Here is a 24,976-nt window from a genome sequence, read left to right as displayed (position 1 = left end):
GAACAACAGATGTTCCTAGCACCCCTATCCACTCAGGAAATTACAAGAGTTTTCAGAGCTCTGTGCCAGGAACCAGCAGCAGAGACCAAATATATATTTTTTATTATGCCACATTGCCTTTTGTTCCAGGCCATCTTTTCGAGGATGTTTCCAGAGCAAACAGCCTTGGAAATATATTGTGTCTCCCTCCAGAGCAAAGGACAAGTTTGCTTACTATTCAGTATAAAAGATTCAGGATACCTAAGCGATCCACTGTGCATCACCTGGGTCTCTTCACATCACCCTGGAGGAATCGGGACTTGGGGAACTGGCACAAATATTAAGACTCTAGCTACCACGACTGCCATGAGTAATAAAGTCCTTTACTCTAGCCCAGAGTTTCATATCTCTTTTGCCAGCATCCAGGACACTGTGGCAGGCTAATTCATTAGCTCACAAGTAGGGTAAAAATCTCAGACTCTTCACAGTTCTTGACAGAGACATAGGAACAAATGTGTGGACCTTATTTGGATTCTGATTTGAAGTCATCAACTTTGAAAAGACATTGACATGACCATTTGAAGTGATAAAAAAAAATCAATACAGATATGAATGTCTTTAACAGTTCCTGTCAAAACAGGTAGGAACAAAGAAAGGATTATGGCCAATAAACAAAATGAAGTACAAATCAACAAATACTTCAAAAATAATAGGAAAAAATGATAGAAATATGGAAGAGAGGAAAATCAGTAATTTGTTCTTAAAAAGTTGACCCAGGCAAGTTGAACTGATAAGCCTTCAAATATAAGGCTGAAGGAAAACTAATAAAAGAATTCTTGAAATAATATATACAAATCTTGTCACTACTCAAGTGGACAGTTAATAGATACTGTTATAATAATAAGAATATTAATTATAATTTATAAAATTAATGTTATAAAGGGAACCACTTAAAGAACAAAAAAAAAATAATTTAAACCTTTCTTTTCCTTTCTTTTTTAGTTTTTTGTTTTTGAGATGGAATTTGGCTCTTGTTGCCCAGGCTGGAGTGCAATGGCACAATCTCGCCTCACCACAACTTCTGCCTCCCGGGTTCAAGCAATTCTGCCTCAGCCTCCCAAGTAGCTGGGATTACAGGCATGCACCACCACACCCAGCTAATTTTGTATTTTTAGTAGAGACAGGGTTTCACCATGTTGGTCAGGGTGGTCTCAAACTCCCGACCTCAGGTGATCTGCCTGCCTCGGTCTCCCAAAGTGCTGGGATTACAGGCATGAGCCACCACGCCCGGCCAACCCTTTCAGATTATTAGAAAGAACAAAAAACAAAGCAAAATAGAGTATATAATGAAACATATTAAAAAGGAACATTAAAATTAGAAAGTATAATATAAAACACATCTTTTACATATCATATAGAAAAATGAACCAAGATTCAGAATGATGGTAAAAGGATAAGCAAAGGTGTATCAGAAAAAGCCAAAAGAAGGGAAGCAAGGCTTCCATCTTAATATCAACCAGAGTAGAATTCCGGTGCAAAAGAATGTAACAAGACAAAGGAAGACACTTTATAAAGATAAAAGACTCAATCTAAAATAAAACATTCTGAACATCATCAGTGTATAAGGGAGTCCCAAAAGAAAGGAGGCATGGTCTCCATCTTAATCAGCCAGAGACAAATTCTGGAAAAGTATAAGACAAGACAAAGGAAGATGACTTATAAAGGCCTCAATCCCAAATGAAGAGTTCTGGATGTTCTTAATTAGCCTTCACTACTTCAGTGACAATCCCTAGGGTGAGTTTGGGGAAGGAACTGGAAGTGTGGGATGCTCAACTTTGATACCTTTTTTTTTTTTTTTTTTTGAGGCAGAGTTTCACTGTTGTCGCCCAGGCTGGAGTGCAATGGCACGATCTCGGCTCACCGCAACCTCCGCCTCCCAGGTTCAAGCAATTCTCCTGCCTCAGCCTCCCTAGTAGCTGGGATTATAGGCATGTGCCACCAGGCCCAGCTAATTTTGTATTTTTAGTAGAGACGGGGTTTCTCCATGTTGGTCAGACTGGTCTCGAATTCCTGACCTCAGGTGATCCACCCACCTCGGCCTTCCAAAGTGCTGGGATTACAGGCGTGAGCCACTGCGCCCGGCCGATACTTTTTAAAATCAAGAATGGATGTTGAATTTTGTGACACTGCTTTTCTCTGATGACATGTTAATATGGTGGATTATAGATTTTATAATATTGGACCACATAGTCAGAATGAGTGACTTTTAAAGGAATTGATGGATTCTACTTGGTGGTATTTCATTTATAACTGTTCCATCGCTATTCACGAGTAAGGCTGATCTGTAATTGCTGATGTTCTCTTTGGCAGGCTGTTATACCACAACATTAGGCAGAAAGTATGAGAGACTCTTGGTAGTAAGAATGGCAGCTTACAGAATAAAAGGGGAAGAACTGAGGGTCAGGGGTTTGCATAATTGAGATTGCCAGGACCTGCAAAGAAGTGTATCACAGAGATTATAGGGGAGTAATCCCCAGCCTCGCCCCAGTTTGAGGAAACGTGTCCCTGGCCCAAAACCCACCTAAAGGAGAAGACATTAAACTTTTTTGCAAATCACAGGTTTTGTCAGTGAGCTTGCAGGAATTACTTATTCCTCTGGTGAAACACCTTGGCTGGGAGTGGATGAGGGGTCAAGGGCAGATTTTTTCCGATGGAAAATATTTCTGCATGTTGCATGCTTGTGAGAATGGCCCAGCATAGAAGGGGGAAAGTGATGTGATAGGAAAGAGAGGAGATAACTGGAAGGGAGGGGAAAGGGTTCAGTGGAAAGATCACTTCTTTCTAACAGGAAGGAAAGTTCATGGGTATAGGAAAGGAATAAATGGACATTCAAGTCTATAATTTTCCATCCACCTGTAAGTTTAACTTTACTGCATAAACCTTGAAATGTGCCTCCTGATGCTTACTTGTATGTATTTTGTAAGATGATTTACGCTTTCTCTTGAAACATATTTATGTAAAATATTTTAATGTGTATAGAGAATATTTATTTTTCACTAGCTGCTTACTTTTTATTTTTATCATGCTTTCATGCTCTGTGTGATGATTCATATTATAGCAAAGCTTTAAAAACTTTTTTCTTTGCTTCATCATCTAGTTTCTGAAAAGGGTGGGTTAAAGTGGCTAGTGGTCAAATTAACTATTCCGCCTAGTTTTAATTTTACATAGTTTAAGGATATATCATTAGCTATATATGTGTTGATAAATGTTATAATTCTTGATATTTCACGGTTTGAAGAACCATCTACTTTCATACCTTGTGACGTTTTTCACCTTATATTCCCTCTGCTCAGGTTTTAAAATTGCAGCCACAGGCTTCTATTGGTGTTTTTTGGCCAAGTCTATCATTTTCTATCCCCCTTCGTTTTCATATTTTCTGGGGTCTTTTTTTTTTTTTTTTTCGAGAAGGAGTCTCGCTCTGTCACGCAGGCTAGAGTGCAGTGGTGTGATCTTGGCTCACTGCAACCTCTGCCAACCTCTGCCTCCCAGGTTCAAGCAATTCTTCTGCCTCAGCCTCCCAAGTAGTTGGGATTATAGGTGAGCACCGGCTAATATTTGTATTTTTAGTAGAGATGGGGTTTCGCCATGTTGACCAGTCTGGCCTAGATCACCTCAGGTGATCCGCCTGCCTCGGCCTCCCAAAGTGCTGAGATTACAGGCATGAGCCACCACGCCTGGCTGGGTCTTTTAATTTCAAATGTAACTCACATTTATAAAATAATGCTGGACCTTGGGGAATTTTCAGCTGTTTTTTCCTATCAGATGATGTTTTTCTTTCAATGAATGATTTTTTTTTTTTTTTTTTTTTGAGGCGGAGTTTCGCTCTGTCGCCCGGACTGGAGTACAGTGGCCGGATCTCAGCTCACTGCAAGCTCCGCCTCCCGGGTTTACGCCATTCTCCTGCCTCAGCCTCCCGAGTAGCTGGGACTACAGGCGCCCGCCACCTCGCCCGCTAGTTTTTGTATTTTTAGTAGAGACGGGGTTTCACCGTGTTAGCCAGGATGGTCTCGATCTCCTGACCTCATGATCCGCCCGTCTCGGCCTCCCAAAGTGCTGGGATTACAGGCTTGAGCCACCGCGCCCGGCCTAATGAATGATTTTAACCCATATGTAATTATTAGAACACTAGGATGAATTTCTGCTATTTAAATATTTCTTTTGGTTTCCTTTAATTTCCTTGGCACATAAACTTTTTGGTGTTTTCCCCCTTAATGCTCATTTGAAAATTACTATTCATTCTACATTTAGTCTTATCACTCATCCCAACATAAGACCAGAATTATATGCATGTTTCTCTCCCAAGGTCTATCAATATCTATATTCTTCTGAAAAAGACTAAGAGAATCATAGGATTCTTTGCTTTTCCTTTCACTTACTTTCTTTCAAATATCTCTTCTATGGGAATAATTGTAATTTTAGTTTCAATTTATAATGCTATACATTCATATATATTTGCATTTTTTCCATTTAGAAAATAAAAACAAAAACTGATGTCAAAACATGTTTGAAGAAAATGTTAACACATTAATGGAAAATGCAAAGATTACTTGAAAAAAAGCAAACATACTCAATTCTTTATTTTTTCCCCGGCTGGAGTGCAGTGGCGTGATCTCGGCTTACTGCAACCTCCACCTCCTGGATTCAAGCAATTCTTGTACCTCAGCCTCCTGGGTAGCTGGGATTACAGGCGTGCACCATCATGCCTGGCTAATTTTTGTATTTTTAGTAGAGACAGAGTTTCACTGTGTTGGCCAGGCTGGTCTCAAACTCCTGACCTCAAATGATCCACCTGCCTCGGCTTCTCTAAGTGCTGGGATTACAGGCATGGGCCACAACACCCTGCCCATACTCAATTCTTTAGTAGGAAATCTGAATTATCCTAAAGAAGCAAATGGCCCTATTTAATGCAAGTTCATTTGCAATGGCAATATAATTATTTTTAAATTTGGTAAGTGAATTATAAATTGTGTACAAAAAAGAAAGCAATCAAGAAAGCAGTAAATTCCTGCAAAAAAGCGTAATCAGAGACAGCCCTATCATCTATTAGAAGAAATTATGAATATAGAGAAATTAGAATAATAAAGATTATGACTATTAGCTCAGTGGAACAGGATAAGGTTCAGAAATATACCCAATATACTCAGAGTTATATCTTGGAATGTATGCACAGACATACATGGTTTCATTGCACCTTACTGCACTTCAGAGATTATTGTGTTTTTTGTAAATTGCAGGTTTGTGGCAACCCTGATAGAGCAAGTCTATTGGAACCATTTGTACAACAGCATGTACTCACTTCATGTCTCTATGTCAGATTTTGGTAATCCTCACAATATTGCAAACATTTTCATTATTATTATATCTGTTTCTTCTCTTTTTTTTAAGGTGGAAGATTTGGTTATTTTTTATTTTTAATTATTTATTTATTTATTTTTTATTTGAGACAGAGTCTCACTCTGTCACCCATGCTAGAGTGCAGTGGCGTGATCTTGGCTCACTGCTACCTCTGCCTCCTGGGTTCAAGCAATTCTCTGCCTCAGCCTCCCGAGTAGCTAGGATTATAGGCGCCCGCCACCGTGCCTGGCTAATTTTTTTGTATTTTTAGTAGAGACGGGGTTTCACCATCTTGACCAGGCTGGTCTTGAACTCCTGACCTCATGATACGCCCACCTTCGCCTCCCAAAGTGCTGGGATTACAGGTGTAAGCCACTGCACCCGGCCTATTATTATATCTGTTATGATAATCTGTGATCAGTGATCTTAGATGTTACTATTGTCGTTGTTTCGGGGCACCACAAACCATGCCCATAGAAGATGGTGAGCTGAATTGACAAATGCTGTGTGTGATCTGACTGCTCCACCTACTGGCCTATTCCCTGTCTCGCCCTCTCCTCGGGCCTCCCTACTCCCTAAGACACAATATTGAAATTCAGCCAATTAATAACCCTCAATGGTCTCTTAAGTGTTCAAGTGAAAGGAAGAGTCACATGTCTCTCCCTTTAAATCAAAAGCTAGACATGATTGAGCTTACTGAGGAAGGCATGTTGAAAGCCAAGCTAGGCTGAAAAGCTAGGCTTCTTGCACCAATCAGACAAGTTGTGAATGCAAAGGAAAAATTCTTGAAGGAAATTAAAAGTCCTACTCCAGTGAACACATGAAAGATAAGAAAGTGAAATAGACTTATTGCTGATATGAAGAAAGTTTGAGTGGTCTGGAAAGGAGACCAAACCAGCCACAACATTCCCTTGATTAAACCAAACCTTCTGTAAAGGTTGAGAGAGGTGAGGAAGCTGCTGAAGCAAAGTTTGAAGCTAGCAGAGGTTGGTTCATGAGGCTTAAGGAAAGAAGCCATCTCCATAACATAAAAAGCACAAGGTGAAGTAGCAAGTGCTCGAGTGCTAACATAGAAGCTGTACGTAGCAAGTTATCCAGAAGAGCTAGCTAAAATAATTGATGAAGGTGGCTACACTAAACAACAGATTTTCAGTGCAGATTAAACAGCCTTATATTGGAAGAACATGCCAGCTAGGACTTTCACAACTACAGAAGAGAAGTAAATGCCTGGCTTCAAACCTTCAAAGGACAGGCTGACTCTCTTGTTAGGGACTAATATAGCTGGTGACTTTAAGTTGAAGCCAGCCAGCCATGGTGGCTCACACCAGGAATCCCAGCACTTTGGGAGGTTGAGGTGGGAGGACTGCTTAAGGTCAGGAGTTTGAGATCAGTCCTGGCAACACAGCAAGACCCCATCTCAAAAAAAAAAAAAAAAAATTTAAATTAGCCAGGCATAGTGGCACATGCCTGTAGTCCCAGCTACTCAGGAGGCTAAGGCAGGATTCCTTGAGCCCAGGAGCTCAAGGTTACAGTGAGCTATGATAACATCACTGCACTCCAGCCTGACTGACAGAGTGAGACCCTGTCTCAAACAAACAAACAACAACAAAAACGGTGAAGCCAACGCTCATTTACCATTCTGTAAATCCTAAGATCCTTAAGAATTATGACAAATCGGCCGGGTGCGGTGGCTCACACCTGTAATCCCAGCACTTCGGGGGGCCGAGGCGGGCGGTGGTTCACGCCTATAATCCCAGCACTTTGGGGGGCCGAGGCGGGCGGATCACGAGGTCAAGAGATTGAGACCATCCTGGCCAACATGGTGAAACCCTGTTTCTACTAAAAATAAAAAAATTAGCTGGGCATGGTGGCATGTGCCTGTAGTCCCAGCTACTTGGGAGGCTGAGGCAGGAGAATCACTTGAACTGAGGAGGCAGAGGCAAGGTTGCAGTGAGCCAAGATCACGCCACTGCACTCCAGCCTGGCAACATAGCAAGACTCCATCTCAAAAAAAAAAAAAAAAAAGAATTATGGAACAACAAAGCCTGGATGATAACACATCTGTTTACAGCATAGCTTACTGAATATTTTAAGACCACTCTTGACACCTATTGCTAGACAAAAAAGATTTTTTACAAAATATCACTGCTCACTGACAATGCACCTGGTCACCAAAGAGCTCTGATAGAGATGTACAAGGAGATTCATGTTGTTTTCACGCCTGTTAACACAACATGATTCTGGAGCCCATAGATCAAAGAATAATTTCAACTTTCAAGTGTTATTTAAGAAATATGTTTTGTAAGACTATAGCTGCCATAGATGGTGATTCCTTGGATGAATCTGGGCAAAGTAAATTGAAAACCTCCTGTAAACAGTTCATCATTCTAGAAGCCATTAAGAACACTCACGATTCATGGGAGGAGGTTAAAATATCAGCAATAACAGAAGTCTGGAAAGACTTGATTCTAACCCTCATGGATGACTTTCAGGGATTCAAGACGTTACTAGAGGAAATAGCTATAGAGATGGTGGAAATAGTGAGAGAACTAGAAGTGAAGCCTGAAGATGTGACTGAACTGCTGCCATCTCATGATAAAACTTTAATGGATGAGGAGTTTTTTCTTATGGATAAGCAAACAACATGATTTCTTGAGACAGAATCTACTCCTAGTGAAGATGCTGTGGACAGTGTTGAAATGACAGCAAGTGATTTAGAATATTACATAAACTGAAAGAAAGCAGGGGCAGGGTTTGAGAGGACTGACTCCAATTTTGAAAGGATTTCTACTGTGGATAAAATGCTATCAAACAGTGTTGTATACTACAGAGAAATCTTTCAGGAAGGAAAGTGTTAATTAATGTGGCAAACTTCATTGTTGTCTTATTTTTTTAAATTGCTATAGCCACCCCAGTGTTCAGCAACCACCACCCTGATCGGTCAGCAGTCATCAGCATCAAGGCAAGACCTTTCACCAGCAAAAAGATTATGACCCACCAAAGGCTCACGTGATTGTTAGCATTTTGTAGTAGTATTTTTTAATTAAGGTATATACACTGTTTTTAGACATAATGCTATTGTACACTTAATAGACTATGGCATACTATAAACATAACTTTTATGTGGGAAGCCACAAAATTTGTATAACTCTTTACTGAGATACTCGCTTTATTGCAGTGGTCTGGAATCGAACCTGCAATATCTCCAAGGTATGCCTGTATATACTAATGTAGTATTGCATGTTGGGGGGGAAATATAGATTATTCAATAAATGATGTTGGGACAAATGTGTAGGCATCTTGAAGAAAAATTAAGATAGATCCCTGGCTAAGGCTTTACAACAATAGCAAAAAGAATCCAGCTAGTCGCAGCTGTAAAAGTAAAAAATAAAAACAATTAAGTATTAAATAGAAAATATAAGAGTTTTTTTTTCCCCAAATACCGCTGAGCAATGGGGAACAATGAGGAAGGCGTTTCTAGTTATGATACAAAACTTGGAGAACAGAAAAGATTCATAAACTCAATGCACAGAGAAAACACTAACATTTTCATTTAAAAGACAAATGGGAAGTTGGGAAAAATAACTGGGACACATGTAACAACCTAATAGAAACATAAATAGCAACAACCTAATAGAAAAAAATGGGAAAAGGAAATTTTAAAATGTCTCAGAAAAAAATCATATAATGGCTCTTTAAACACAGTCACATATATTCAACCTTGGCCATAAGAGAAATGCAAATTAAATCTATACTGAGATACTGTGTTGTAACCTACCAGACTGGCCAAAAAGAAAAAACGAATATGACAAGACACTGTGTTGCTTGGGTATGGTGAAAACAGACTCATACAACTGACACAACCCACAAGGCAGGCAATTTTTCCATATCTATTAAGAATAAAAATGTGTAAACAAAACAAAATGAAAAGCGTAAAAATGTATATATCATCTGTCCTGGGAATTCTACTTGGAGAATTTCTCTTTAAACATACTCTCTCTTGTGCTAACTAAGATTTGTATAAGGATATTCATTGCAGTGTCGTGTACAATTGCAAAAGAATAGAAACCCTTTAAATGTCTATTAATAGAAAACTGGTTAGCATATTCTGATATATTCATATAATAGAATAAGACGTAGTCTTGTAAGGAATGAGGTAACTCATTACATGTAATGACACTGAATAATCACCAAGCTTTATTGTTAAGGGAGAAAAGTAAGTGCTGGAAATTTTGTATGCTAATATTTCAGTTTATTGCACGTGTTTGTATGGACAGACTATCTGTATCTGTCTTGGGAAAGAATATATGGGCTACTGGGGTCAAAATTGGAGGGTACATTTTTTCTTTTCAAAAGATTATTATCAAACATAATATTCATGTAGAAAAACATATGAAACAAATATTCACCTTAACTAATCATTCAAAGCAAATACCAACCTAATTACCACCACAATCTGAAAATAGAACATGGCCAGCTCCTTGGCCGGAAGCCTTTCTCATGCCTCTTTCCCTCCCTCCCTGCAACGCCCCTGGTCAAGAAAGCCACTATTCTGCCTCAGATGGTGAGCACTTCCTCACTTTGCTTTCAAGTTTTATCACCTACAAATGTACCCCTCTATACTATATGCTTTTGCTTTTCCTGTCTTAAAACTTCATATAAATTGAAACACAATAAATTCTTTGGTGTCTACCTTCTTTCACTCAACATTATGTTCAATTTATTTATCCATTCTATTTTTTAAATTTTTTCTTTCTTTTTTTTTTTTTTTTTGTAGAGATGAGGTCTCACTATGTTGCCCAGGCTGGTCTTGAACTCCTGGCCTCTAATGATCTTCCTGCCTCAGCCTCTCAAAGTGTTGGGATTATGAGTATGAGCTGTCACACCTGGCCCCACTCTATTATTGATGGGCATTTGCATTATTTCCAGTTTCTGGCTGTTACAAGTAACGATACAGTGAGCATTTACACATGGGTCCTGGTGCATCAGCCAAGGATTTCTGGTGGGTGTTTTCCTAGAACTGTTTCCTCATATGGTCTACATACGCATAGATGAATAAGGCTAAAAGGTCCCCAGAGATTGTACCGATTTACATTCTCATCAGCAGTGCTCCTCCTCCTCACTAACACTTGTCATTGTCAGTGTTCTAAATTATAGCCATTCTGGTGCTGGTGGTAAGGAGTAGTTGTATTACATTGTGGTTTAATTTTGCATTTCCCTGATGAAAAATGAGATTGAGCACTGTCTCACGTGTCTAATAGCCATCTGAATATCTTCATCTGTTACATATCTGTTCAAGAAGGCCTTTGACTAGTGGGTATTCTGCTTTTTCTTGTTGTTTTGTTGTTCTTTATATATTCTGGGTATAAGTCCTCTGTTGTTTATATCTTCTCCCACTCTGTGGATTGCAATTTTCTTCTTTTTTTTTTTTTTTTTTTTTTGAGACGGAGTCTCACTTTTTCACCCAGACTGGAGTGCAATGGCGCGATCTTAGCTCACTGCAACCTCTGTCTCCTGGGTTCAAACAATTCTCCTGCCTCAGCCTCCCAAGTATCTGAGATTACAGGCACCTGCCACCATGCCTGGCTAATTTTTGTATTTTTAGTAGAGACAGGGTTTCACCATGTTGGACAGGCTAGTCTTGAACTCCTGACTGACCTCAGGTGATCCACCCACCTCAGCCTCCTGAAGTGCTGGGATTACAGGTGTGAGCCACCGCACCCAGCTGTGATTTTCTTTGGGGAAGTGATTATCATAAAAGTCAGGGTAGTAGTTAGCTCTGGGAGTAGAGGGATCATGGAATGCTAACTATGGACTCTTTCTAGGCCTATGGAAGGATAACTCACTCGGCCATACATGTCTGTTCTGTGTGCTTTTCTGTAGGTATGTAATATTTCACAATAAAGACGTTTTTAAGCGTAACTATGACCCATTAACTTCACCCCCCTGTATATATTTAAGAGAGGGTGTACACATGTGCACGGAGACATGATGAAGAATGTTCCTAGCAGCATTGCTATAATTCATATTATATTTCACTGAAATATTTTAAATTAACAAAATTGATAAAAATTTAATTGGCTACCTTCTGTGACATAAAAAGGAGAAAATAAGAACGTGTTCTCAGCTGCTGTTATTTGCATAAAGAAACCCTAATCATACAGAGAAAAACTAACTAACCTGGTTATATGTATTAGAGAGAGCTGAGCAGACAGGAGAAAGATGGATAAGAGAATTTAGACCATAGAGCTTGAGTAGCCCTTATCCAAAATGCTTGGGATTAGAAGTGTTTGGGATTTTGGATTTTTTTCAGATTTTAGAATATCTGCATTATACTTAGGTTAGGTATCCCTAATCTGAAAATCCAAAATCCAAATGGGCATTTCCTTTGAATGTCATGTCAGTGCTCAAAAAGTTTTGGATTTTGGAGCATTTTGGATTTTGTATTTTTGGATTAGGGATACTTAACCTGTATAGCTTTTTATATGTCTTTAATGTTTTGAGTCATTTTTCTATATTACTATTCAAAAAATTATGTTTTTTAAAAAACTACTACTAATATCTTTAGAATGATATGATGCTGCATCTATAAAACAAAAATAGCACAGGAATATTCTGAAGACAAAAAGAGCTACTTAAAAAATATAACAGCATTAATAAAAGATAGAAAAGAAGGTTTGGAAGATAAAGTTTTTTAAAAAATACTACTAAAGGGAGAGCAAAAGAGATAGAAATGGATATCAGTGAAGCAAATAATTTTTACAAAGCAGCATCGAAAACCAAATAAAAAGAGTTTTAGAAAAGCAGAGAAAATGTACGTGTGAGTAGAAAAGGCCTAGGAAGACTTTGGACGGGCTTTCAAATAGGGCATAAAAATGATTTCTAGGCTGGGCACGGTGGCTCACTCCTGTAATCCCAGCACTTTGGGAGGCTGAGGCGGGCAGATCACAAGGTCAGGAGATCGAGACTATCCTGGCTAACACAATGAAACCCTGTCTCTACTAAAAATACAAAAAAATTAGCCGGGTGTGGTGGTGGGTGCCTGTAGTCCAGCTACTCGGGAGGCTGAGGCAGGAGAATGGTATGAACCCGGGAGGCGGAGGTTGCAGTGAGCCGAGATTACACCACTGCACTCCAGCCTGGGCGACAGGGCGAGACTCCATCTCAAAAAAAAAAAATTACTTCCAATCTAGAATTCTATTCTCAGCCAAAAAGACAAGTTTAGTGTCAGGATCAAATAGGTATATTTCCATGGCATTCATATTATATTTCTACACATAAATTTATACAGTTATATGTATTCAGTAAATATATTTCTGCATGACATTTTCAGACATGCAAAGTTTCATAAAATGTACCTGTCGGGCATCCATTTTCAAGGATATACTGGAGGATGTGCTCCCCACAAAATGAAGGGGCAGCCAAGAAAGAGGAAGACACAAGCTCCAGGAAACAGATCTGACCCAAGAGAGAAATCAAGGGGATTTCCTGGGAGATGGTAAAGGGAAGACATCAAGGTAACAGCTCTGTATCAAACTGAGAAAGTCACCAGTCCAGACTTTAGCAAGTCAAGCTCCAGGAGAGATTTCTTCAAAGAGAAGACAAGGATGCCCAGAAGTGAGAGCAGCCCCACCTATTACTGGCTATTTACTGTGTAAACCTGGGCCAAATGGTTTTTCTCTGTGCCCCAGTTTTCTCCTATGCCCCAGTTTTCCCCTCTGTGATATGGGGATAATAATGGCACTTACTGGGCATGGTGGCTCGGACCTGTAGACCCAGCTACTTGGGAGGCTGAGGTAGGAGGATCACTTGAGCTCAGGAGTTCGAGGTTGCAGTGAGCTATGATTGTGCCACTGCACTTCAGCCTGGGCAACAGAGTGAGACTCTGTCTCTAAAGATAATAATAACAATGGCACCTACTTCATGAGGTTGTTGTGAAGATGGGTGAACACACGTAGAGTATGTGTAACAGTGCTTGGCATGCAGTAAATGTTGTATGACTGCTTTTAATTATTATCACTGTGATTATCACCTAATGTGTTTGAATATATAGAAAGGAGATCTAAACACCAGGGAAGAATTTGGAGTTGAATGATTGATATGTATATAGTAACGCAAACAAATGACTGAGACAGAAAATTGTTAATTCCAAGGAAAAGAAAAAAGTTGTGTAGAAATAGTCATCACAGCATGGATACCATGGGATTCAATGATCAACACCGACCATGAATCTCACCAAAACAATGATATACCTATCTTAAGGAGGTGGGGTTAGGAAATGGGTATGTGAGTGGGAGTAAAGAAAAGCTCAATCTCTATCTTCCATAGTGGAAAGCCAATAGATAACACCCAAACATTCTTTAAAACTATTAAAAAGAGTAAGGGTGCTTGCTTCTGGGGAGCTGGAATCTGGCAGAAAACAAAGCATGGAAGAGGTTTTTTTTTTTTTTAAACAAGACTTAGAGAACTATTTGATTAAATGAAACTAAGAGCTAATTGCAAATTACGAAGTGGCGACAAATATTCATAAAAATATGCAAGAATGATAAAGGGCTATTAACCTGAGTATTTTCAAAAGCCTCTTTTAAAATCCATAAGCTAAGATAAATGAATCAGCAATGGACAGGAGAAGGAAATTCACAAAAGGGAAATAAATGACCAATACAAATGGGGGTGGAGGAAATTTTCCTGCCTGGTAAAAAAAAGGTACTAGAAATGAAAACTATGAGATAGTATCTTTCCTTCAGGGCTCTGGATGAATTCCAACCCCTGGGCACCTCTTCCTCCTCCTCACCTCACAGGCACTGCCATGTTCCCCTGGCTGGGGAGCGTCCTCATTAGCTGGCATGTTCCCGACGGACTTGGACGTCAGCCCTGGGGCTTTCTTGCTGATAACTCTAGAATTCCAGTGGAATCAGTGGACTCAACGGGGACTGCTGGGGTCAGAAGGAAGATCCTGCAGCCTTCACTATGAGATCTGGCCCAGGGACTCTGCAGAGACTCCAAGAACCCTGGAAAGACAGTGTCCATATGATCAGAGGCAGATAGCACTCACTACACAGACATCTCCTGGGGGAACCAAAGTACAGTTCACTGCACTGGATACTGTGAGGTAGGTAAAGTCCAAGAAACACATATTCTGCTTATTAATTAAAATAGAATATGAGCAAGAGCATGAGATTTGGACTAAAATTAATAAAGGTTTAAATTCTAGCTCTGCCAACTTTTAGCTATGAGAACATGAAAAAGCTTCTTCAGGTTTATTTTTCAAAATGAATTTGAAATATTTATCTCAAGTGGCCATGAAAATTAGATGAGATTATGTTTCAATGGTACTTAGCACTGAACTGGCCCCAGGTAAACACTTAATACATGTTAGCAAGTATTGTTATAAGGAAGCATGTAATGTGCAGAAGCAGGTAATTTGCACAACAAACCTTTCATCTATGTGTTGTTAAAATCATTATTATTTCACTTTATGCATACAGAATTAGAGGTTTAGTGGTGTTAAGTCAGACCCAGTCTACCAGGCTCCAAAGTTCACGTTGTCAAAGTTACATCACATGATACCTTTTCCATGGTAGGTTCAAAATAAATGTGGTTCTGTTTAACAGATGGTGAAAATATGACCCTGAGTTCAGAATAAAAAAGTTAAGTAAAATTTCTTGAGACAGAGAGACACGCTATAAGAAAAATATTAATAGCCTGGGACTAAAGTTTTTTAATTAACTCAAAAATATCCAGAGGTAAAACTGTTTCCTCATTGAGGAACTAGTGTCTCTGTGTCCAAGTTGAGGTACAATTTTATTCTGATCAATTATTAGAGGCACTGTAGATTCAGTCATTCTTGTTAAGAAATGAAAAATATCGGCCGGGCGCGGTGGCTCAAGCCTGTAATCCCAGCACTTTGGGAGGCCAAGACGGGCGGATCACGAGGTCAGGAGATCGAGACCATCCTGGCTAATACGGTGAAACCCGTCTCTACTAAAAAATACAAAAAACTAGCCGGGCGAGGTGGCGGGCGCCTGTAGTCCCAGCTACTCGGAGGCTGAGGCAGGAGAATGGCATAAACCCGGGAGGCGGAGCTTGCAGTGAGCTGAGAACCGGCCACTGCACTCCAGCCCGGGCGACAAAAAAAAAAAAAAAAAAAGAAAGAAATGAAAAATATCTACTTAAAAAGAAGAGGAACTTAAGACAACAGAAGTAAGAATGGGATGAAGAGGAAAAGTGAAAGTAAAATAAATAAAGAGTAAAATAAAATAAAAGGCATGAACAAGTTAAATTTTAAAAACATAAAAAGGATGTTATACCAAAACAAGAGGGAAAATATACTTTCTTCTCTTATAGTAATGGAACTTTTACAAAATTCCTTCAAATAACTTGGCCACCAAAAAATCTGATAAATGTTTTAATGTTGGGAATTGACAGGGTTACATTCTCTGATCGTAACATAAGATGTTCAACAACATCAGTCATTAGGAAAATGCAAATCAAAAGCAAAATCTTTCATGTATTAGGAAACCATGTCACATCCACTAAAATGGCTAACATAAGAAAAGACAATAACAAGTATTGGTGAGCTGTGAATAAATTGGGGCTCTCATACATTGCTGGTTGGATTGTAAATGGTACACTCATTCTGAAAAACAGTTTGGCAGTTTCTCAAATATCAACCATAAAGTCACCATATAACCCAGAAACTCCACTCACAGGTATCTATGCAAGAGAAATTTTTAAAAACCCATGTCCATTCCAAAACTTGTATACAAATATTCACAGCAGCATTATTCATAGCAGCCAAAAAGTGGAAACAATCCAAATGTTTGACGTCAATTGATGAATGGATAAACAAAATTTGGCATATATACACAATGGACTATTATAACATTTGGTAATACAAAAGTAGTACTAATACTACAACATGGATGAATTCTGAAAACTCTACCCTAAGTGAAAGAATCCAATCACAAAAGACCACATATTTGTGATTCCATCATGTGAAATATCCAGAATAGGCAAATCCACAGAGACAGAAATAGAATAGTGGTTACCTAGGGCTGGGAGTATGAGGTGGCTGGCATGAATAGTGAATGTCTACTAATGAGGACAGGATTTCTTTTGGGGGTGTTGAAAAGGTCCTAAAATTAGATTGTGGTGATGGCTGCACAACTCTGTTAATATACTAAAAACCACTGAGCTGCATACTTTAAGTGGGTGAATTTTATGGTATTGGAATATACCTAAATAAATCTTATTTTTTAAAAGGGGAAGAAAAGAAACTTTTTCCTAAATAACCCAGGATCAAAGTGGGAAATCAATACAGAAGCTATACAAATTTTACCAGAAGTTACGGAATACAGCATTGTATTGGAGTGAAATTTACTGCTTTAAATAGCTTTGTTTTTAATTAAAAATAAATACAACCCCAAAATGAGCTATATATTCAACCTAAAACATTAGAATTAGAAAAAACAAAATTAAGCAAAACAAAAACCAAAACCAGGAAGTAATTAATAAAAATAAAACCTTAACTAAATCAAATAAATATAGGAGGCTTAAAGAAAAAAAAGAAATGAAATGACCAACGTAGCCGGGCACAGTGGCTCATGCCTATAATCTCAGCACTTTGGGAGGCCAAGGTGGGAGGATCGCTTGAGCCCAGGAGTTTGAGCCTAACCTGGACAACATGGTGAAACCTCATCTCTACAAAAAAAATAGAAAAATTAGCCAGGCATGGTTGTGTGCACCTGGAGTTCCAGCTATTCAGGAAGACTGAGGTGGGAGGATTGCTTGAGCCTGGGAAGTCGAGGTTGCAATGAGCCCCAATTGCACCACTGCACTCCAGCCTGGATGACAGAGTGAGACCCTGTCTCAAAAAAATAAATAAACAAATGGAAATGACCAATGTCATTTAAAAAACTCTCTAGCAAATCAGATAAAGGAGTCAAGAATGTGTGTGTGTGTGTAGACAGATATAGGAATAACATAATTATTATCATCAGTCATTAGGAAAATATAAATCAAAACCCAAATCTTCCATTTGATTAGGAGACCATGTCTGTGCAAGATAAATGAAAACATATGTCCATTCCAAAACTTATACACAAATAGTCACAGCAACATTACTCATAATAGCCAAAAAGCGGAAATAATCTAAATGTCCATCAACTGATGAATGGATAAACAAAATTTGCCATATATATATACAATAGAATATTATTATTTGGTAATAATGAAGTATGGATACCTACTACAACATGGAAGAGCCTTGAAACCATAGAAATCACACACACACATACGCATATACATGTATTTGAAATGAGAGGAAAATCTTTCCCAGATAGGAAGGTGTTTAAAGCAGTTATTGCAGAACATTATGCAAACTGTATAGCAATGCATTTTAATACTGCCATAAAACAAGTACTTCCCTAGTAAAATGCAAATTAATAAAGTTAATATAAGAAAAGAAAAAAGACCAGGTGCGGTGGCTCACACCTGTAATCCCAGAACTTTGGGAAGCCAAGGCTGGCTGATATCAGTTGAGGCCAGGAGTTCAAGACCAGCTTGGCCAACATGGTGAAACCCCATCTCTACTAAAAGTACAAAAATTAGCCGGGCATGGTGGCACGCACCTGTAATTCCAGCTACTTGGGAGGCTGAGGCAGGAGAATCGCTTGAACCCAGGAGGCAGAGGTTGCAGTGAGTTGAGATCGCACAAACTGCACTCCAGCCTGGGTGACAGAGTGAGACTCTATTAAAAAACAAAACACAGCAAAAAAAGCAGAAAAGAAAGAAGAGACTAGTACATGTAGAAGAGACCAGAAAAAAAATTAAGTGAAAAAACAAACACAAATCGGAAGACTCTGAAAGGTAGAAAGGTAAGGAGGACAGCTTACAGACCTCAGGACTTGAACAGCACAGTGGTTGAGTTCCCTGGGTTTTCTTTTATCCTCCCATACATCATCAAAAGGTACTGGAGAAACTTACAACTCAGAACTATCAACAGGAACAGGCTCCCCCCGCCAAAAAATATATATATATATGGCTCCAAGAAAAGCCTTCCTGTTAAAGGACCAGGAAAAAGGTGACTTCACTGAATAGAAAACCTCTTTGAAGATACCCAGCCTTCCCCAGCCAAACACTAATGGAATGAACATTCCTTTCAATCACCTGTTGAACATTCTGCAAATAGACCATATCGGGGGTCATAAAACACCTCCACAAATTGAAGTCGTACAGAGTATGTTCTCTGATTATAACAGCATAGAACTATCAATCAATAACAGAAAGATAACAGGAAAATCTCCAGATACTTTAAAATTAAATAATATTTTCTATATGATCCATGGATCAAAGATGAAGTCCCAAGGGAAATTAAAACATGATGAATGAAAATGAAAAATGTAACATATCAAAATTTGTGGGGTACAGATAAAGCACTGTTGAGAGGGAACATTATAGCACTAAATGTTTATATGAGAAAAGAGGAAAGGTCTTAAATCAATAATCTAAGCTCCCACCTCAAGAAACTAGAAAAAGAAAACTCAAACTAAGCAAAGGAAGTAATAAATACAAGAGCAGAAATCAACGAAATTGAAAACAGAAAAACAATAGAAAAAAATAAATCCAACAGCTGGTCTCTTGAAAAGAACAATAAAACTTGTAATCCTCCAGCAAGACTGACAAAGATAAAAAAGAGAAGACACGACTAGAAAGATGGCAGAGCAAGAGCAAAGAAAAATCCCTTTGGTTCCAGAAAATCTCCTGAAAAAGAGGAAGGCTTATCAAGCCCTCAAAGCCACCCAGGCAAAGCAGGCACTTTTGGCAAAGAAGGAGCAGAGAAAAGGAAAAGGGCTCAGGTTTAAGTGACTGGAATCATTCCTACATGATTCCTGGCGGCAGAAAGGTGACAAGGTGTGTCTCAGACGACTAGAAGTGAAACCTCATGCCTTAGAATTGCCAGATAAACATTCCTTGGCCTTTGCTGTACGCATCAAAAGGATTGATGGCATGAGTTTACTGGTGCAGAGAACCATTGCAAGACTTCGCCTAAAGAAAACTTTTAGTGGTGTCTTTGTAAAAGTTACCTCCCAGAACCTAAAAATGTTGCATATAGTGGAAACTTACGTGACCTGGGCATTTCCAAATCTGAAGTCTGTTCGGGAACTCATTTTTAAACGTGGACAAGCCAAGGTCAAGAATAAGATCATCCCTTTGACAGACAACACAGTGATTGAGGAGCACCTGGGGCAGTTTGGTGTTATTTGCTTGGAAGACCTCATTTATGAAATTGCCTTCCCAGGGAAGCATTTCTAGATCTCATGGTTCTTGAGCCCTTTCCACCTCTCAGTGGCCCATCATGCTACCAAAAACAGAGTGGGCTTCCTCAAGGAGATGGGCACACCTGGCTATCGGGGTGAACACATCAATCAGCTCAGCCGCCAGCTGAACTAGACCCAGGTGCCAAACTGCAGTAAATTTACATCAATGAAGTTGAAGCATGTGTTTTTATTTTGGGGGGGAATTTTTATCAAGTATCTTCAGAGAAGTTTCTTTCCTGCTTTATCTTCAAAAACTGGAAAGGAAGGGTCAAAGAAAAGACAGTAGTTCATGCCTGTAATCCCAGCACTTTGGGAGGCCAAGGTGGGCGGATCACCTGAGGTCGGGAGTTCGAGACCAGCCTGATCAACATGGAGAAACCCTGTCTCTACTAAAAATACAAAAATTAGCCAGGCATGGTGGCGCATGCCTATAATCCCAGCTACTTGGGAGGCTGAGGCAGGAGAATTGCTTGAACCTGCCTGGGAGGCGGAGGTTGCGGTGAGCCAAGATTGCGCCATTACACTCCAGCCTGGGCAACAACAGCAAAACTCCGTCTCAAAAAAAAAAAAAGAAAGAAAGAAAAGAAAAGACAGTAGCTTATGTTCATGGCAAGCACCTCTCATCACAGTCCAGTTCCAAGGAAAAATTCCAGCATTTTCTACATTGACTGCCGCCTCATCTGAAATCAGCACATTACACGGAGGAAGGAGTCCTACTTTGCTGCATCTTCTATCCTAGGGTTTAATGTTGGTTAATGAGTAACTCTAGCATTTGTATAAGGCTTCCTAAGACTCCTGCAGCAGTCGACCAAGCCCAGGGACATAATTGAATCTGGAGATTTCTAAGGCCTTGTTTTGAAAAAGACTTGGAATACACATAGGAAGAAAGGCACAAAAATAAATGTTCACTTGTCTCTGTGGAAAAAAAAAAAAAGAGAGAGAGAGAGAGAAGACACGAAGACACAATTACCAATATTAGAAATGAAACACAGATGTAACTACAGATCCTACAGCCATTAAAACGGGGTATCTAATCTTTTGGCTTCCCTGGGCCCACTGGAAGAAGAAGAATTGTCTTTCGCCACACATAATACAGTAACACTAACGATAGCTGATAAGCTTTAAAAAAATTGCAAAAAAAAAAAAAAAAACTCTCAATAATATTTTAAGAAAGTTTACGAATTTGTGTTGGGCTGCATTCCAAACTGCCCTGAGCCACATGTGGCCCATGGACCGCAGGCTGGACAAGCTTGCATTAAAGGGATAGTAAGGGAATACCACAACAATTTTGTGCACATAAATTCAACAACTTGGATGAAACAGTCCAATTCCTTGTAAAACTCAAAGTACCACAATTAACCCACTATTAAATGCAGGTTGAATGTCTCTTATCCAAAATGCTTGGGAACAGAAGTGTTTCAGATTTCAGATTTTTTTTTAACTTTGGAATATATGCATATACATAACAAAGTATCTTGTAGAATGGGACCCAAGTATACACACAGAATTCATTTATGTTTCATGTACACTATGTTACCTTATAACATAGCCTGAAGGTAATTTTATATAACATGTTTAATAATTTTGTGCATGAAACAAAGTTTTCACTGCATTTTGACTGTGACCTGTCACAAAATCAGGTGTGAAATTTTGCTTGTGGCATTATGTCGGCACTCAGAAAGTTTTGGATTTTGAAGCATTTTGAATTTCAGATTTTTGAATTAGGGATGCTTAACCTGTAGATAGTCTAAAATTATATTAAATAGATAATCTGAATAGTTACATAACTATTTCAGACATTGAAGTCATGATCAAAAAGCTTCCAAATGGAAGTTTCCAGGCCCAGATGGCTTCACCGGAGAAGTCCACCAAATATTTAAACATTTAAATAAAAATTAGTACTTATTCTATACAATCTCTTCCAGAAAATAGAAGAGGAGAAAATAGTCCCCAACTCATTCAATGAGGCCAGTATTACCCTAATACTAAAACCAGACAAGGCCAAGAGCAGTGGCTAACACCTGTAATCCCAGCACTTTGGGAGGCTGAGGCAGAAGGACTGTTTGGGCCCAGAAGATTGAGACCAGCCTGAGCAACATAGTGAGACCCCATTTACAAAAAATAATAAAATTAGCTGGGTGTGGTGGCATGTGCCTGCAGTCCCAGCTACTCAGGGGGCTGAGGCAGAAGGATCACTTGAGGCTGGGAAGTCAAGGTTGCAGTGAGCCATGATCACACCACTGCACTCCAGCCTGAGGAACAGAGTGAGAGCCTGTCTCAAAAATAAAAAATAAAACCAGATGAAGATAGTATAAAAAAGAAAACTATAGACAAATATTTCCCATGAACTTAGATGCAAAAATCCTCAGAAAAGCATTAGCTAATCAATTCCTTCAATATAGCCAAAGAATTATACATCACAACCAAGTAGGGTTTATTCCAGGAATGTACGACTAGTTCAATATTCAAAAATCAATCAGCGTAACCCTCCATACTGACCAGCTAAAAAAGAAAAAAATCACAAGATCATAAAAATTCATACAGTGTTGATGAAATTCAACACCCATTCATGATAAAAACTACTTTTGAAATTAATAGAGGGGAACTTCCTCAGCTCAAAAAAGAGGGTCCAAAAAAAGAAAGCCCTACAGCTAAAATCATACTTAGTGGCAAAAGGTTGAATATTTTCCCCCTAAGGCTGAAAACAAAGCGAAGATGTCCACTCTCACCACTCTTATTCAACATAGTACTGGAACTTCTTGCCAGTGTAATAAGGGAAGAAAAGCAGAGGTATAGAGATTGCAAAGAAAGAAAGAAAACTATCCCTGTTTGTATATGACATGATTGCTCATGCAGAAAACCCAAGGAATCTACCAAAAAAGGAGTAAAACCTAATAAGTGAGCTCAGCAAGATTGCAGGATACAAGACCAACAGACAAAACTCAATTGTATTCCTATATATAAGCAGCAATTTGAAAGATAACACCATTTACAACCACTGCAAAAAAATTAAATACTTAGGTATAAATTTAATAAGATGTATAGAACTTGGGTGATGAGAATTATAATACACCATTTACAGAAATTTTAAAAGATCTAAATAAATAGAGAGACATACTATGTACATGGATTAGAACACTTGACACAGTTAAGACTTAACTTCTTCCCGAGTTGGTATACGGTTTAATGTAATCCTATCAAAATCCAAGCAAGATGCTTTGTAGATAGAGACAAGATTTTCTAAAATGCATATAGGAAAGGCAAGGGAACCACAGGCATTAAAACAATTTTGAAAAAGAATAAAGTGAGAGGAATCACTCTATCCAATTCAAGACAGCATGGTAGTACTGGCAGAGGGATAGACACATAGACAATGAACTGAATAGCAAACCCAGAAAGAGCCTACACACAAGTATGGCCAACTTATTTTTGACAATTGTGAAAGACAAGTCAATGGAGGAAAGATAGTCTTTTCAACATATGGTGCTTGAGTCTGGACATCCATAAGCAAATTAATGCACCTCGACCTAAGTCTCATACTTTATATAAAAGTAACTCACAGTGTATCACAGACAGCAGTAAGGAGACACAGACAAATCACCATCACAGTGGAGAATTTCTCTCTCCTCAAAGTAATAGAAGCAGACAAAAAAGGATAGATTAGATTCTCTATGACACAACTGACGACTAAATAATTAAATATTATTTTCAAGTTATATACAGAACGTTTCTAAAAATTCACCACGACTAGGCCATAAGTCTCCTTATATTTCAAGGAATGAGCTTCACGTAGATATTTTTCTAACACAGAAAACTAAGGTTAGAAATCCATTACAACGATAAACTTTTGCACACTGAAACCCCACTTTTGAATAACTCCTGGATAAAAGACAAATGAATACAAGTTAACACTCTTAAAAAACATAATACTCCAAACCCAGTGGGGCTTAGAATGAACTTTAAGACCTTAACGGTGATATTAGAAAAGAGAAAAGCCTGCAAAATGATGAGCGAATCATCTAACTCAAGTTAGATAAACGATTCCATCACTGACCACACAGAATCGCCCAGCACTCACCCTCCCCGGCCCCCCATCACCTCCACATCCCTGGGCACCGAACGTCGAATCCTCCTGACAACTATCAAACCCCGGCTGAGAACCGGCGAGAACCGCAGCCGCTTCCGGTCACTACCCCTAGCACCGCCCTTTTTCGGGGTTTGGGACTTCGCATGAGTGAGGGAAAGGGAGGGGGGTCCGCGCGTGCGCAAAACCACCTTTGAAGCTGCTGTTAGCCAGGAGTCAACATGGAGAAGTTACGGAAGTGGTGCTTTGGGACGTTGGGTGACCCTCGGCGGCGTGGTCAGGTGGGGAACATGGCCGCGCCCACGTCGCGCTTCCCCATGGGGTACACCATGTTGGAGGAGTGTCCATTCCGTATTGAGGATGGGGACACCTCTAAACTCACAGAGCAGGCTGTCTGCTCTAAACTCAGGTGGAGCTGTCCCGCTGGTGGCGGGGAGCAGGGGTGGGGACGTTTCTCTGGGCGGGCTAACTGGAGGAGGGGTCTTTGGATCTGTAGTCTACGGATCTGTGTGATACCGTTCCGAGACACTAAAGGGCCTCTTGGAAAGAATCAGGGGCGGCTGCGGCTATCTCCTGGCAGATACCACAGGATGAGAAGCGGGGAGATGTCAGGCTGGTTACAGGCTTTTCCTAGGACATACCACAAGGGAAGGAGGAGGAGAAATCAGGGCTGTGCAAGCCCTCCTAGGATATGCCATGAGGTGGGAAAAGGGGAGAACTTAGAGTGCTGGGCTCCCCCTCCTGCTGTGCCTGTGGGGCTTGGATGCGGGATTTGAATGCTCCAGCAATCTACCTTATCTCCCACTCCATCTACCCCAACTAAAAAGGGACTATGTACCAATACTAATTTTTAATGTGTCCTTAGTCCAATGCAATATGTCAATAAAAATATTTAGGAAACTTTATTATTTTTGTTTCCTCATGAAGTAAAATATATGCGGTCATGGTGCCCTTACTTTGGAAATGTAGCTTTAATACAAGGCTCTGCTTATACCCTTCACCAGTTTGCTGCCCCATATACCACCTCCAATGTGTAAATTCTGGAGATGCCCCTGCCCTCTGGGAGATGTCACTGGAGCAGAAGGGAAGAAGTCGTGCAGCCCTTCACCTAAGAATGCCTATTCATCCTTCAAAACCAAGTTCAAATATCTCCTCCTCCAGAGAATCCTCCTGACAGCTAGAAGCCTGTATGCTCTCC

General features: G+C 39.5%; 1 protein-coding gene and 2 pseudogenes across 1 annotated transcript in view; 2 read left to right on the top strand and 1 right to left on the bottom strand.

Moving 5' to 3' along the window:
* The window catches only part of ZNF81 (zinc finger protein 81), a 92,677-nt gene extending 68,761 nt beyond the window's left edge, over positions 1 to 23,916 (bottom strand). Inside the window, 2 exon segments of the mRNA XM_033202060.1 lie at positions 14,168 to 14,384; positions 23,793 to 23,916. Coding sequence (XP_033057951.1) covers positions 14,168 to 14,221 — 54 coding nt within the window. The 5' untranslated portion in view covers positions 14,222 to 14,384; positions 23,793 to 23,916.
* Positions 19,084 to 19,853, top strand: LOC117078502 (annotated as a pseudogene).
* An 83-nt stretch (positions 23,917 to 23,999) lies between the features above and the next one.
* On the top strand, positions 24,000 to 24,708 carry LOC117077932 (annotated as a pseudogene).
* Positions 24,709 to 24,976: the final 268 nt, after the last annotated feature.

Source organism: Trachypithecus francoisi, unplaced genomic scaffold (genome assembly GCF_009764315.1).
Source record: "Trachypithecus francoisi isolate TF-2019V2 unplaced genomic scaffold, Tfra_2.0 Lachesis_group6, whole genome shotgun sequence".
In the NCBI taxonomy this organism is placed as follows: Eukaryota; Metazoa; Chordata; class Mammalia; order Primates; family Cercopithecidae; genus Trachypithecus; species Trachypithecus francoisi.
The sequence above is the reverse complement of the archived record's forward strand: the minus strand, read 5'-3'. Positions and strand labels throughout refer to the sequence as shown.